The sequence below is a fragment of the Delphinapterus leucas genome, chromosome 21 (assembly GCF_059928025.1).
Source record: "Delphinapterus leucas isolate spDelLeu-1000000601 "Yukka" chromosome 21, BTC_Dleu_Yukka2, whole genome shotgun sequence".
In the NCBI taxonomy this organism is placed as follows: Eukaryota; Metazoa; Chordata; class Mammalia; order Artiodactyla; family Monodontidae; genus Delphinapterus; species Delphinapterus leucas.
Genome location: NC_143149.1, coordinates 21,076,382 through 21,093,532, shown reverse-complemented (window position 1 = coordinate 21,093,532; position 17,151 = coordinate 21,076,382). Strand labels below are relative to the sequence as shown.

At 40.9% G+C, this 17,151-nt stretch overlaps 1 protein-coding gene across 1 annotated transcript in view; it reads right to left on the bottom strand.

Moving 5' to 3' along the window:
* The window catches only part of LOC111173576 (uncharacterized), a 118,866-nt gene extending 102,579 nt beyond the window's left edge, over positions 1 to 16,287 (bottom strand). Inside the window, exons 1-2 of the mRNA XM_089903548.1 lie at positions 16,192 to 16,287; positions 15,235 to 15,907 (exon numbers count right to left, since the gene is read on the bottom strand). Of these exons, the coding sequence (XP_089759674.1) occupies positions 15,235 to 15,907; positions 16,192 to 16,287 (769 nt within the window). The remainder of the gene's footprint in view (positions 1 to 15,234; positions 15,908 to 16,191) is intronic.
* Between the last annotated feature and the right edge of the window lie 864 nt (positions 16,288 to 17,151).

Sequence of the window (17,151 nt, the reverse complement as noted above, 5' to 3'; positions counted from 1 at the left end):
CTGAGGTGGAAGAGCCAAGTTTAGGACACTGGTCCACAAGAGACCTCCCAGCTCCACATAATATCAAACAGCTAAAATCTCCCAGAGATCTACATCTCAACACCAAGACCCAGCTTCACTCAACGACCAGCAAGATACAGTGCTGGACACCCTATGCCAAACAACTAGCAAGACAGGAACACAACCCCATCCATTAGCAGAGAGACTGCATAAAATCATAATAAGGCCACAGACACCCCAAAATACACCACCAGACATGGACCTGCCCACCAGAAAGACAAAATCCAGCCTCATCCACCAGAACACAGGCACTAGTCCCCTCCACCAGGAAGCCAACACAACCCACTGAACCAACCTTAGTCACTGGGGACAGACACCAAAAACAACAGGAACTACGAACCTGCAGCCTGCAAAAAGGAGACCCCAAACAAGTAAGTTAAGCAAAATGAGAAGACAGAAAAACACACAGCAGATGAAGGAGCAAGATAAAAACCCACCAAACCTAACAAATGAAGAGGAAATAGGCAGTCTACCTGAAAAAAGAATTCAGACTAATGATAGTAAAGATGATCCAAAATCTTGGAAGTAGAATAGAGAAAATACAAGAAACATTTAACAAGGACCTAGAAGAACTAAAGAGCAAACAAGCAATGATGAAAAACATGATAAATGAAATTTAAAATTCTCTAGAAGGGATCAATAGCAGAATAACTGAGGCAGAAGAATGGATAAGTGACTTAGGAAGATAAAATAGTGGAAATAACTACTGCAGGGCAGAATAAAGAAAAAAGAATGAAAAGAACTGAGGACAGTCTCAGAGACCTCTGGGACAACATTAAATGCACCAACATTCGAATTATAGGGGTCCCAGAAGAAGAAGAGAAAAAGAAAGGGACTGAGAAAATATTTGAAGAGATTATAGTTGAAAACTTCCCTAATATGGAAAAGGAAATAGTTAATCAAGTCCAGGAAGCACAGAGAGTCCCATACAGGATAAATCCAAGGAGAAACACGCCAAGACACATATTAATCAAACTATCAAAAATTAAATACAAAGAAAAATTATTAAAAGCAGCGGGGGGAAAAACAACAAATAACACACAAGGGAATCCCCATAAGGTTAACAGCTGATCTTTCAGCAGAAACTCTGCAAGCCAGAAGGGAGTGGCAGAACATATTTAAAGTGATGAAGGAGAAAAACCTACAACCAAGATTACTCTACCCAGCAAGGATCTCATTCAGATTTGATGGAGAAATTAAAACCTTTATAGACAAGCAAAAGCTGAGAGAATTCAGCACCACCAAACCAGCTTTACAACAAACGCTAAAGGAACTTCTCTAGGCAGGAAAAACACCAGAAGGAAAAGACCTACAATAACAAACCCAAAACAATTAAGAAAATAGGAATAGGAACATTCATATTGATAATTACCTTAAATGTAAATGGATTAAATGCTCCAACCAAAAGACATACACTGGCTGAATGGATACAAAAACAAGACCTGTATATATGCTGTCTACAAGAGACCCACTTCAGACCTAGGGACACATACAGACTGAAAGTGAGGGGATGGAAAAAGATATTCCATGCAAATGGAAATCAAAAGAAAGCTGGAGTAGCAACTCGCATATCAGACAAAATGGACTTTAAAATAAAGACTATTACAAGAGACAAAGAAGGACACTACATAATGATCAAGGGATCGTTCCAAGAAGAAGATATAACAATTGTAAATATTTATGCACCCAACATAGGAGCACCTCAATACATAAGGCAAATACTAACAGCCATAAAAAGAGAAATCGACAGTAACACAATCATAGTAGGGAACTGCAATACCCCACTTTCACCAATGGACAGATCATCCAAAATGAAAATAAATAAGGAAACACAAGCTTTAAATGATACGTTAAACAAGATGGACTTAATTGATATTTACAGGACATTCCATCCAAAAACAACAGAATACACATTCTTCTCAAGTGCTCATGGAACATTCTCCAGGATAGATCATATCTTGGGTCACAAATCAAGCCTTGGTAAATTTAAGAAAATTGAAATCGTATCAAGTATCTTTTCCGACCACAACGCTATGAGACGAGATATCAATTACAGGAAAAAGTCTGTAAAAAATACAAGCACATGGAGGCTAAACAATACACTACTTAATAACCAAGAGATCACTGAAGAAATCAAAGAGGAAATCAAAAAATACCTAGAAACAAATGACAAGGAAAACACGACGACCCAAAACCTATGGGATGCAGCAAAAGCAGTTCTAAGAGGGAAGTTTATAGCAATACAATCCTACCTTAAGAAACAAGAAACATCTCAAATAAACAACCTAACCTTACACCTAAAGCAATTAGAGAAAGAAGAACAAAAAACCCCCAAAATTAGCAGAAGGAAAGAAATCATAAAGATCAGATTAGAAATAAATGAAAAAGAAATGAAGGAAACGATAGCAAAGATCAATAAAACTAAAAGCTGGTTCTTTGAGAAGATAAACAAAATTGATAAACCATTAGTCACACTCATCAAGAAAAAAAGGGAGAAGACTCAAATCAATAGAATTAGAAATGAAAAGGAGAAGTAACAAATGACACTACAGAAATAAAAAGGATCATGAGAGATTACTACAAGCAACTCTATGCCAAAAAAATGGATAATCTGGAAGAAATGGACAAATTCTTAGAAATTCACAACCGTCCGAGACTGAACCAGGAAGAAATAGAAAATATGAACAGACCAATCACAAGCACTGAAATTGAAACGGTGATTAAAAATCTTCCAACAAACAAAAGCCCAGGACCAGATGGATTCACAGGTGAATTCTATCAAACATTTAGGGAAGAAAGAGCTAACACCTATCCTTCTCAAACTCTTCCAAAATATAGCAGAGGGAGGAACACTCCCAAACTCATTCTATGAGGCCACCATCACCCTGATAGCAAAACCAGACAAAGATGTCACAAAGAAAGAAAACTGCAGGCCAATATCACTGATGAACGTAGGTGCAAAAATCCTCAACAAAATACTAGCAAAGAGAATCCAACAGCACATTAAAAGGATCATGCACCATGATCAACTGGGGTTTATCCCAGGAATGCAAGGATTCTTCAGTATCTGCAAATCAATCAATGTGATACACCATATTAACAAACTGAAGGAGAAAAACCATATGATCATCTCAATCGATGCAGAGAAAGCTTTCGACAAAATTCAACACCCATTTATGATAAAAACCCTCCAGAAAGTAGGCATAGACTACCTTCCTCAGCATGATAAAGGCCATATATGACAAACCCACAGCCAACATCGTCCTCAATGGTGAAAAACTGAAACCATTTCCATTAAGATCAGGTACAAGACAAGGTTGCCCACTCTCACAACTATTATTCAACACAGTTTTGGAAGTTTTAGCCACCGCAATCAGAGAAGAAAAAGAAATAAAAGGAATCCAAATCAGAAAAGAAGAAGTAAAGCTGTCACTGTTTGCAGATGACATGATACTATACATAGAAAATCCTAAAGATGCCACCAGAAAACTACTAAAGTTAATTGACGAACTTGGTAAAGTAGCAGGATAGAAAATTAATGCACAGAAATCTCTAGCATTCCTATACACTAATGATGAAAAATCTGAGAGTAAAATTAAGAAAACACTCCCATTTACCATTGCAACAAAAAGAATAAATATCTAGGAATAAACCTACCTAGGGAGACAAAAGACCTGTATGCATAAAATTATAAGACACTGATGAAAGAAATTAAAGATGATACAAATAGATGGAGAGATATACCATGTTCTTGGATTGGAAGAATCAACATTGTGAAAATGACTCTCCTACCCAAGTCAATCTACAGATTCAGTGCAATCCCTATCAAACTACCACTGGCATTTTTCACACAACTAGAACAAAAAATTTCACAATTTGTATGGAAATGCAAAAGACCCCGAATAGCCAAAGCAATCTTGAGAACAAAAAACGGAGCTGGAGGAATCAGGCTCCCTGACTTCAGATGATACTACAAAGCTACAGTAATCAAGACAGTATGGTACTGGCACAAAAACAGAAATATAGATCAATGGAACAGGAGAGAAAGCCCAGAGATAAACCCATGCACATATGGTCACCTTATCTTTGATAAAGGAGGCAAGAATATACAGTGGAGAAAAGACAGCCTCTTCAATATGTGGTGCTGGGAAAACTGGATCGCTACATGTAAAAGTATGAAATTAGAACACTCCCTAACACCATACACAAAAATAAGCTCAAAATGGATTAAACACCTAAATGTAAGGCCAGAAACTATCAAACTCTTAGAGGAAAACATAGGCAGAACACTCTGTGACATAAATCACAGCAAGATCCTTTTTGATGCACCTCCTAGAGAAATGGAAATAAAAACAAAAATAAACAAATGGGACCTAATGAAACTTCAAAGCTTTTGCACAGCAAAGGAAACCCTAAACAAGACCAAAAGACAACCCTCAGAGTGGGAGAAAATATTTGCAAATGAAGCAACTGACAGAGGATTAATCTGCAAAATTTACAAGCAGCTCATGCAGCTCAATATCAAAAAAACAAACAACCCAATCCAAAAATGGGCAGAAGACCTAAACAGATATCTCTCCAATGAAGATACACAAATTGCCAACAAACACATGAAGGAATGCTCAACATCATTAATCATTCGAGAAATGCAAATCAAAAGTACAATGAGATATCGTCTCCCACCAGTCAGAATGGCCATCATCAAAAAATCTACAAACAATAAATGCTGGAGAGGGTGTAGAGAAAACGGAACCTTCTTGCACTGTTAGTGGGAATGTAAATTGATACAGCCACTATGGAGAACAGTATGGAGGTTCCTTAAAAAACTAAAAATACGACCCAGCAATCCCACTATTGGGCATATACCCTGAGAAAACCATAATTCAAAGAGTCATGTACCAAAATGTTCACTGCAGCTCTATTTAAAATAGCCAGGACATGGAAGCAACGTAAGTGTCCATGAACAGATGAATGGATAAAGAAGTTGTGGCACATATATGCAATGGAATATTACTCAGCCATAAAAGGAAAGGAAATTGAGTTATTTTTAATGAGGTGGATGGACCTAGAGTCTGTCATACCAGAGTGAAGTAAGTAAGTCAGAAAGTGAAAAACAAATACCATATGGTAACACATATATATGGAATCTAAGAAAAAAAAAAAAAGGTCATGAAGAAACTAGGGGTAAGACGGGAATAAAGACACAGATCTACTAGAGAATGGACTTGAGGATATGGGGAGCGGGAAGGGTAAGCTGTGACAAAGTGAGGGAGTGGCATGGATATATAAACACTACCAAATGTAAACTGGATGGCTAGTGGGAAGCAGCCGCATAGCACAGGGAGATCAGCTCGGTGCTTTGTGACCATCTAGAGGGGTGGGATAGGGAGGGTGGGAGGGAGGGAGATGCAAGAGGGAAGAGATATGGGGACATATGTATAGTATAACTGAACTAACTAAGCAGAAACTAACACACCATTGTAAAGCAATTATACTCCAATAAAGATGTTAAAAAAAAAAAAAGAATACTGTCGGTAAAGTTAGAACCAAATCATTTCAAATCGCAGCCCCATCATTTATTGGCTTTGAGCAAGTTATTTAACTTCCTTTAAGCTCAGTTTCCCCATTTGTTAAAAAAAAAGGATAATAATAATTATGCTGCCTTGGGCTCTCCTGAGGACTATGTGAGTTAATGCATTGTTGTACTTTGTCCAACACCTGGCACATGGTAAATATCTTTAAAATTAATTTTTATGATGATGTTAAAATCAGTGTGTTGGGAGATTACTTAATAACATGATATGTTGCACAAAGATACAATTTAAAATAAAAATGAATATAATATCCCAATTTTGATTTTAAAAGTATTAAACAGATGGACTCACACAGGCAGACAGGAAGGAAATGCACCAAAATGTTAACAATAGTGTCTTTCAGTGGTACAGTTATGGGTTTTTTTTCATTTTCATGCAATTCTGAATTCTCAGATGTTTTTAGAGTAAACATTTATTTCTTTCATGCACACTCTATTATCTCAAAAATTCCTTCCATCTCTTAAACTTTATATGCACACATAAGTGTTTTATTAACATGATGTGATTCTTTTATGTTATTTTCTCATGAAATCAAGAAAACTTCTTGGAGGAAATTCTTTGCTTTACTCCTGTGTTAGAATAATCGTTCAGTAACATTAAAATTTAACCTGCTGAGAAGCAAATGGTTTCTGCTCCTAGGTTTTTTCTCTTTCAGTCAATAGTAAAGAGCTAAAATATCTTTTCAAATCCTTTTTTTTCCCCTTCTTTCTCTAACATGCACCTGGGTCCGGAATGTTGGATTAATTCCAAATAATTTCTAAGATAAAAATTTCCCTAACAGTTGAACATGACAATCAGAGACATAGAACTCCAAGCCATTTCAGACTTTCTTTAAAGCTGGAGCTAAAATATACTGAATTTTTACATATGCTGTAGTTTATAAATTTAGGTGTAAATTGAATTTTTGAAAAAAAAACTTCATTTTTTTTTCCATGTGAGATGGCTTTCTCTCTTGCACGAGCATTTCTTCAGTCAAGTTAGCCCGTGGGTAAAGAAAACTCTTTTAACCTGGCCTCAGTTTGGATATAGGAAAACTGTGTTTGGCATTTCTCTTAAATTGTTCTCTTCAGGTTAGACTGATTTGAGTTCCGATCAGATAAAACAGAGCTCACAAGGGATGGCTACGTATATTACATTACCCTTGCCTGTATGTGGCCAGAATAGTAAGTGCAGAAAAGCCTTGGCCTTCAGGAATGTAAGAGCCACTGTCCAAAATGATGGACGAGTTTGCTTCTGCAATAACAGAAAATGTTCGGGCCAAGGGCCTTCCCACCTGTCTGCCCCTTGGCAATGACTTCAACCTCTGGGCCAGTTCACTTGCAATCTTTCCCTTAGGAAGGCATTTTCTTTATTTTGTTATTCTTGTTAGGTGATGACTGTTCATTTTGCTTTTAGACAACAAACAAAACAAAAACAAAATAATCTGCAAAAACCAAAATACCTTTTTCTGGCCTTTTTGTTCAGTTGGATTTTTTAATGCTTTTAATCACCTCCCTACTCATTATCTTTATTTTATTTCCTTTTCTTCTTTCACATTAAATAGGAAAAAGGAAGTACAAATTCCAGGTCAGCAGGTATGAGCACAGTCTTACGTCTCAAGCCAAGGATGCTGTTTTCCCTGATTATCTGTACACAGATTCCTCATGGTCGTTGAGGCATATTCCCTGCCCTGGTCTCAGCCAAATGCCTTGAATAATGGAAGGAAACCAATCTTTGCAACTCTTCCCCATGTTAGTTTATATCTTTGCTTGACTACTATTTCCAAACTTAACCAGTTTCTTGATGAAACTAACTAGAGAAGGAAGGAGAAACCGGAGTGGCAAAGGCTATGTTGTGGAAATATCCGCCTCATTCTTTGTCCAAATGCCTGAAGAGACTTTGTGTTCTGCTGTTTCTCAACACCCATTGTCGATACCGCATCAAAGAATCCCAGCTCTGGAAGGGACTTTGAGATGTCTCGGAAGCATGATCTCCCCTCTGATGTATGGATTCCCTCTGCAAAGATCAGCAATAAGTAAGCTGGCTTCTTCGTCTGCCTGTCCAGAGACAAAGATTTGTACCTGTTGAAGGAGCCAGCCCAGCTTCCAGGCAGCTAAAACTTTAGAAACCTCTTGTTCTTATTGAGTCTAAATGTGCTTCCCCGTAATTCGCCTTCGCTGGTCCAAGTCTGCCCTCTGGAGCCTCTCAGAATAAGTCTCCTTCCTCTTCCATCTTGCAAGTTCTTCCTAAATTCTCCACATGAATTAAATAGAAGCTAGTACCAGTTATTAACTCCACATCCAATCCTTTGAAATCCAGCTTGGAAAACAGGAAGCTCCTACTCAACCTTTAGATAATAAATGGGTAAGATAAACAAGGCACCAAATCCTCCTCTATATTTTACAACTTTCTAGATCCAGGCAAAAATGCTTACAGTTTGCTTTAAGAACTGTAAGGGACCTCAGTGATCTGAGGTCTAACTCAATTTCCTGAATTTTCAGGCGAGTAATCTAAGATCCAGAGATCTTGGTTGAGATTGGGGTCAAAGAACTCTGGTTATCGTAATTCTGGTGGTAGGATTGTAGGAGCGCAGTACTGTCTTGCTTGTTCTCAGAAGAGAAACGCTGTACATTGACAATTACAAATAGTTTTCCAACAAAATTTTCTTATGGCGCAGTTTTCTGAAGCTATTTTACAGTAAGTTAACTTCTAGTAACATATATTAGTACCTAATTTTAATTACTATTCTAGTCTAAATAAAAAAAAAATTTTTACCTCCCCCGAAGTTCCAAAAATATTGTCAGAGAAAAATAAAACCACTTCAAAATTCACCTTCCGTTTTCCCCAGAATATCAAATCTCTAGGAACTACATATACACACATAAGTGCACACATAAGCACGTGCGCACACACACACACAATGAATCTACTTCTCCATTCTTCTTAGAGCTGACTTTCATATAAACTCAAGATCACCATTAACAATAGGTAGATGTAATCAAGATGCTTACCCGGGGAGCTGATATTTGACGGTACCTAAGAAAACATGATGTAAATACAACACGTAATTTAAGCACAATACAAGATGGGGCACATATGGCTGTGTCTTTGACATAGCCATGAACAGCTTTCAGGTTTGGATATGCTATGGTAATTGTGACTTCTATATTTAAAACAACTGGACTTACACTGCTGCACTTGAGTACTTAAAATAATATTAAAGGAAAGGAACAAGAGGGCCTTCCACATGTTGATACGGCTTCTCACACACTTGATTGGTAACAGCGGGGATGCCAGATCAATAAAATCCATGAGGACAGAGTTGTGGCTACAAATAGGGATATGCCATGCTCTGAAACTACACACAGTCCCTTTCTCCTTAAAAATATATAGAAGAACGTAAAAGTGAAAATTCCATTACCCAGAGGGAAGCACTGTTAACATTTTGATATACTTGTCCAGTATTCTTCCTGCACATATATGTGAATATATAATTTACCTAACCTAAAATCTTTTCCATGCTGTCTCACTTAACATTCTATTGTATTTCCAGGTCACTAAATTATCTTCAAAATCATGCCTCTGTATTTTTCTACATTCTAGATGTTCTACTTTTTATACGACACATTTTCTGTTGCTGGAATCTCTTTTTTACAGTCTTCCTTTTCCTGCCATGAAAATAAGGTCACTTTCTCACTCCCTATCCATTTGAAGCTGAAAACAAACAACACATACAGAAAGAAAAAAAAAAAATCAGACCTGAGTTTCTGTGCCTGAGAGTGCTTCTTGAAAAAGCATTATATAATAGCACTGCAGAAAAAGTAGAGATAAAATAAACCAGGAGATGTGTGTCACTTACTGTCCCAGCAAAAGGCTGCCTCCAAAAAAATGACAGGACCACAAGGAGATGATGATGAAAGAGCAACATGGCAGAAATGGAGAGAAAAGGGACGCAGAAACAATACTCACACAGCTACAGAGATGAAGAGGAAGTAGGAGAAGGACACGGAGGATGTCTGGAGGACGACACAGCTTCCGGTGGGGCAGAAAAAACAATGCTGTCTTACATCTTCAGCAAACGTTATGAACTATATGGAAGAGGGCTAAGGGGCTGGTACTGCTGAGAACAGCAAATTATTCGCGCGTATAAGAACTTCTGCCATAAAGAATGTTCTGGATAATGCTACTGCAATAACAAGACTTCACATGTTGCCATGCTGCCAAAGGAAATAGGATGCTTTTAGAAACAGATGATCCATGGATTTGCGGTAACGGAACAAAAGCCAACAGCTTCAGTGGCAGTGGGTTATCATCAGCATTTGTCATGTATTTTATTCAATACTATGTAATATAGAAAAATATCATGTCACTTACTTGTCGGAAGTAGATGCCTGTGTTCCTTCAACAAAAACTTTTTGAACACCTCCCTATGTACATACAGCTCAGGGCTAGACTTTGAGGATGAATCCTACTGCTGAGCTCCTGGGAGGAGACAGATGGGACACGTGAACTCTCATGACATTCTGCACCTCTCCTCCCAGATACTTGCTTCAGCTTGAAATTACACATTTTATTTGTGATATCTGTGATTATTTGATTAATGTCTGTCATCTCACTAGACCATAAGTTCCATGAGGGTAGGAATTTTATCTGTTCTGCTCACCACTATTTTCCTAGCACAGTGCCTGGCATATAACAGATGTTCAATGAATACTTGTTGAAAAAAATGAATAAATACTTCAAAAAGTTAGTATTAAGTTTTATAAGAGGCACATAGATAAAGAGTGCTAAAGTCTCTGGACAGAGTGATTCGCTTTTAGATAAAAGCTAAAAGGTTTTAAAGAAGAGATGGTTTTGAAAGTCAGGAGACCAAATTAAACAATTATTATAATCATCTAGGTGAGAAGTAATAGGACATAAACGACTGAAGTAGAAACAATTAGAAGGGAGAGAAGTAGATAAATAAAAGCATTACAAAGGTCAAATTGGCAGATGGTGGCTGCCAGTGGGATACGAAGGGCCAGGAGAAGCAAAGAGTTTGAGGATGCAGCAGGTGACTGGGAGGATGGGATTCATAGAGAAATGCAAAGAGCAGCTCGATTAGGTCCATGGAGAGCACAGGACCTCAGATCCAAATGTACTGAGGTCACTCTGAAGGGGACGGCAAGCAAGCTGCCAGCAACGTGCGTCGGAGGTTTACGAGAAGACCAACTCAGAAACACAGAGTTTTGAGACATCTTCACAGAGATTCTGCTTGCAGTCATAAAGGTGGATGAGGCTGTCCAGGGAAAGATCACGGAGAGAGAAAAGCAGAGAACCAAGGAGAGGTGCTTGAGAAATGTTGAGATTTTTGGTGGGGTTATTTTTTTACATAGTTCAGGAAGACAGAGAGGCCCATAAAACTCTATCAGATAAGAAACCATCTTATCTTCCACGTTGGGAAATTCACTATTTACCCCCAAAGGAGTCCTTCTGGGCTTCATAGGTCTGGAGAATACCAGTTCCATGGATAAAAGAAACAGCACCAGACTCTCTGGAGACAAAGTGGTTGAAGAAGTGAAGGATTTAGGACTTAGGTGGACAGCATATTGGACCCCAGCCCTTGCACACCCCCAGATGCTAAGCAAAGCTTTTGGTCAGCACTCCTGTTTCCAAGATGTGCTGATTTATATTATCAACAGCTGTGAGCTCTTTGACCCCCCAGCCCAGTCTGACTGGTTTGTTGTGGGAAACCCTTTGAAACCAAAGAGGTCACAAAGCTTGAGCCTTGTCTATCCCTGTTCTCAGACTGCTTTGTCTCCAGTCTCCTCCAGTGATCTTTCTGACAGCGCCTCACAATTTTTTCCTGTAATCTGTGGCTAATCTCGCCTCAGTTTACCATTCCACCGGTGGAGAGATCCCACTTTCTTATGCACCAAGATAGTATCATGCTAAACGAGTTAAAATCACTCAAAAATATGGAATGACTTTGAAAGGAGGAAAAATGTGGGTAAATACATGGCAATATTTTTAAAGTCTCCATTATAGTAATAATAGGTAAGCACCCAACACGGTTAATGGCCAGTACTTAGATCAAGGCCTTGTATGAAGTAGATGGTCAAGGCTGAACTGAATGGAATAGTTATATAAGCATCATAGCAATACATGTGAATTCATTAATTAAAATATGTGCATTAACCTCAAAGTGCCAAGAATTGTGATAGAAAATGAGGACAAAATAAATAAGATAATGGTCAGAAGCTCTAGAAAAATAGCTTACATGAATTTCTTGCCTTAATTTAAGAAACCAGAGGTGTGGAGCTTAGGGCTGCAGAAGCTAGAAAAATCTCATGATTCTCCTTGGGCCTGGAGAGGTAGGTTGGGGTCAGGGGCTCTGTATCCTATTCTATGGCATTCGTGGTATTTAATAAGCAACGGAGAACTGGTCATGGATGTCAAGCAGAAGGGACATGAAGTAATTTGGTTTTAGTAGTTATTCATTACATGTTTTTTTCATATTTCCATTAAATAAATGGTTAAAAATCATAGCTGCTAAATTCTGCATATAATTTTCATAATGGTTCAGGGGAAAAATGTGTTTTTTAAAAATTTACTTTACTTAAAAAAAGTCAATTGGAAAATGTGATTTGACTTGTAGAAATTTATTTGCAGATAACATGTCTGTTTTTATCGGGAGGAGAGAAGCCCACTAAAAGGGCAGAGCCACGGGCAGGACAGCTGTAGCTCCACTTCCTGTCATGGCAGTGTTACAGGCACTGTATGTTATCACACAGTGGTGTTCTTTCAGGTTATAAAGACAGAAGCAGGTTATCTACATTGCTTTATTATGAAGCTCACGAAGTAACGAAGAACAAGCAATAGTCTCTGCAGTCATAAGCAACTCAGAAGGTTCTGGAAGGTCAGAAAGGAAACAGTAGCCCCAGGTAGTACAGTAGGGTGAGCTCTTCAGCGTCAAGGCATCCATTGCTCCTACAGTGTGACTCAGTCATGCAAGTGGCTCTGTTTAACTCTGTCTTCGCTTCTTCTGAGGCCGTGAACAGAGTGGTTACCAACCCAGGCCCTGGAACACTCACTGCCTGGGTTTAAATCCAGGCCTTGCCTCTAAGGCTCTTGGGAGAAGATCTGATTGGGTCTGTCTCGTCATCTACAATACAGCACATACCTATACGGCATCGTTCTCCAGCCGCAGCCTTGTAGGTCACAGGACAAACTAGAGAGCTCCCTCAGGTGGGCATGAATCCTTGTCTGAGTTAGTCACATGATGGAAAGTATGGCAACCTCTGTGTAAGGAACCACTGTGGCTGCCTTTCTCAAAATGGGCAGAGCAGGTACTCAGAGGACCATGGCCTGCCATCTGCTCCTCAAGAAGTGCACGCTAGACGCAGAGTTAACTAATACAGGAACTGAGTTAATGAAGCAGTTGAATAATATTAATAAAATAATATAATATATAGTATTATATAATGTAATTATTATATTATTATATCAATATAACACACAATATTATATACAACATATATAATATGTTGCTATTACAATATATAATAATATAACATTGTTTAATAATATATTATTAGTTAATAATATCTATCATAATATATTGTAATATATATTAATAATAAAGGCACTTAGCTAACTAAGCAATGTAAACTGAAGTTATGTGTGAGTTTAGGAAGAAACAGGAGAACACTTGTTCAGTGTCCCACAGTGGTCTAATTTCTGTTGAGACTATGGCCACCACAATTCATAATTCACTGTAAGAGAAAAACTATTACTTCTGTAGAGACTCCACTAATTAATAACAATCTTATAGATGGTAACACTGGCATACTTGTATTGTTTCCTTTTTTTTCCATACAAACTTTCCATTCTAACAAGCTGGGTTAAGAAACATCATAGGATTGGTTATATCCACCTGAGACATAATAATATTTTTCATGAAAAATGTCAAGCATCACAAATAAGGAGATAATAACACGATACCCCGCAGCATCAGTGACTGCCAATGTTTGGCAGTCATATTTTATCTATGTCTTTCCCCCCGAACCCTTTTGCTGAGAGCTGAAAGTGAAATTCTCATGTACAAAAAAAAAAAAAAAAGTGTTAAAAAGGTCCTGCTTCAAAGAGGGAGTGCTTTGCTTCTGGTAGCGTGCACATTTTCTCTGTAGCACACTTTTCTTTCCAGTCCCTCAGCCGTTACTCAAATTCTGTCAGTGGCCGTGGAAATGCCTCTTATAATGGCCTCAAATAGAATAATCTATTTTCTCCCTGCCTCCCAACACGGAAATGGTAACTCATGTTCACAGACCTCTGGGGATTCCACAGATCTGCTTTAGCTAGTCTGTGAAATCCCAGAAAATGTATGCAAATATTTTTACATTCTTTTTTTTTTTAATATAGGAAAGTTCCAAAGCTTCAATCAGGTTCTCACATGGGCCTATTACCTACAAAAGGTTAAGAACCTCTGCCTCTGCCATATCTTGAAAGCACAGCAAACATACTTTCTCATTTCCATTCCTTAGCCAGTTCTGCGTATCAAAATCCTGCACCTGTTGCCTCCTTCAGGATGCCTCCCCTGACTTCGTCACCTATAACTGATTTCCCACATGTTTTCCTGCAGGATTCAAGCCAGGGCTCTTTCACATTTATCACATTCTGTTGAGGTCCTATTCACTGGACAAGTATTTTCTTAGGCACCTGCTATGTGGCAGCCACTGTACTACACTTATTTAGGTGTGCTTTGCCTCCTACCGCACTGTTAGAAGAGCACAAGCAACATCCCAGTATCCAGTATGGAGCCTGCGTCCAAGGAAATTGTGTAGCTCTAATTCCACTGAATGGAAACAAAAATGAGCAGTGGCACTTCTGTGGGCTGGCATTCAGCTCAAGAAGAACATGTATCACCAGGCTCATGATTTTTTTCCCTTTTAAATGCAAAACGAAACGTTTATATAAAAAGGAAATGTCAATTTGATTATCCTTGGGCATTAAGATAGAGATGCCGAAGCAAAGGTTCCCTCCCCCACCCGGATATAGTGTGGCACTAGAAAACTATTCCAGAATCGCGAACTATATATGCTGATCTCCACCGCCCTCTTGGTAGCGCCTTAAATAGCATCACCGGTATCTATATGAGACATGTAGTTGGGTCCCCACAAAAAACCATGCCTGGAAGTACATCTCCACCCATCCACCCCGACCCCGGAGTCGGGAGGGTCAAGCTCAAACACAAAGAGGGTCAGAACAGTTACTAAACATGTTAACTTTCCCGTATTGGGTACGCGCCTTTTTTTTTTTTTAAGTCATACGCCTCTTAAAATTACTGAGCTGTTTGATAACAGAGGTTGAAGACGACCAGGCTAAGGACCTGGCAGAAAATAGTTAACCCTATTGCTACAGACGCGGAGGGTGGGGGAGGGGAAATCTGTGTCCAGCTTTCGGCAGATACTTCCAACCTAAGTTCCATCCCTTCTTCTGATGGGTCTAGTTTAGAAAAATTCTTAACAAATTACGCAGGCCGTTTGAGCGAAAACATCGGAAAGTCTGACCAGTGGCACCTGGGACTTAACCCCTTTGATCGTCGGTTTTCCCATGTACCCACTGTGGGCCTTTCCGTGGCAGAAGGTGTTTGCCAGGATCAAATGAGAGAAGACGCGCTGAAACGTCACGCTGTTGTCACCCAGGTACGGCGTTGCTGCGCTCCAGGTGTGCTCGCCTCGGCGTCCTCTCCCACGTAGGACGGGCCACGCCGGGAGGCACAGACGAGAAGAGCGCGGGGAGCGGGCAGGAAGGTCACCCCGATCCCCAGGCCGGGCGGCGCGGCAGAGCCTCACTTCCCGGGCACGTTCGGGCGGGGCACTCCCAGGGGACCGGGCAGGCAGGCGGCACTCCCCGGGCTCAGCTCGGCGCCCGCCGCGCCTGCGAGCTGGCCGCCCTCCCGGCCCGGAGGCGCCGCTGGCCTGGGTCCCCGGGCCGCCGGAGCCCGAGCGCAGCCCCCAGAGGTGAGGGCGGGTCAGGAAGGCCGGCACGGCGATGGGGGCGGGGAGCTGCGCCGCCGGGGCCGCGGGCGGTCGCCCGGAGGCCCCCGAGCCCCGGGAAGCCCGCACCCGGGCCGCGGCGGGAGGAGGCACTGGCGGAGGAGCGGCCCCCAGGCTCTGCCCGAGGCCTCCGGGGGCCGCGCAGCAACTTCTCTTTGGAAGCCCTGGGGGCGCGCGCGCGCGCTCCCACTCGGGCACGCGCGTCCCCGGCGCCCCGCTCCCCCGCGCGCGCTCCGTCTATTTTTTCCCATCGCTTTCATTCTCACACTCTAAAGTAGGTCACCGGGTGGAAGTTACAGCCGGTACAGACCCCGGCTTTGATGCGAAGGCAGATTTTCTCCCCCGGCCTCGGGCGGGGGGGATGCACTGCAACTATTCGGTTCCGTAGAGCTGCCCGCCCCCATACCTTGCAGCCAGCGCCGGCGACCGTGGCGTTGACAATGGTCCGCAGAGCGGAGCGGCGGGAAGCCTCTTTTCCACCCTAGTTCGGCCGGTCCTGCGCCTGCCCCTGCCCCGCGGACCGGGAGGAGGGGGCGCGACAGGTCGCCTCCCGCGCTCTCCGGCGTCCGCGTCCCGGGTCTGACCGCCTGGGTGAGTGCCTGCTCTTCCGCTGTCATTCCAGTGGCCGAGGGTAACACGTTTACCTTGAAAACTTAGACGTGATCCGAACAGCCAGCCGAGCCTGGCGTGCAGTAAGGGACTGCGGGGATGTGCTTCAGATGTTACACCGGATAAATCAGAACCCAGAGCTGTAGGGGACATGTAGTGTCTAAAGGTGAAAATGAATTTGTGTTTTCCTGGAGTACACGTGTATCTTTCCCTTTAGAAGCTATCGCTTGGGAATTGATTTTTAACTAGCAGGAGGCGATGAACTAAGATAACTTGAAGCCAGAAAGTTTGTCAGAATATTTTTTAGTTGATTTGGAAGAACTTACTGAAATAGCCCAAGCTAATGTCAAAAATACAGTCTAAGAAGGAATATCAAAATGCGATGGTAGGATTTGTATAATATTTGCTATCTCTGTCCTTATGTATTATCTGGATTCTCTGTGATAAATGTTATAAGCATGGGATGCTTTAGGTAGAAAGAGGGTAAGGTTGTGAACACCTCCATGCAAAGCTTTTTATGGGTTGGTCTGCATGCATTTAAGTGTACACTGAACATTTCCTGTGGGCAAAGAGCTAGAATGTGACTATATCATTTTGAGGTTAAGGTTATTAGCAATAATACAGGTAACAGCTGGCTTTTAACCCCTTGTTTCAGGAGCTGAAGTACTATTATTCACGTGACTCATCACCATAGCAAATCCCTGACTAATGAATGGTTAATCTGTTTTGAAGTTTAGGAAGAAAGAACTGTAGGTTCTCCTGTCCTTGATGGCTGGCTGAAAATGCAGTATAAAGGACTCTCCAGGGATGGTGAGGGATGCTCTAGAGGAGCTCAGAGGGGAAGATCATTTGGAGAGAATGAAAGTGACTCC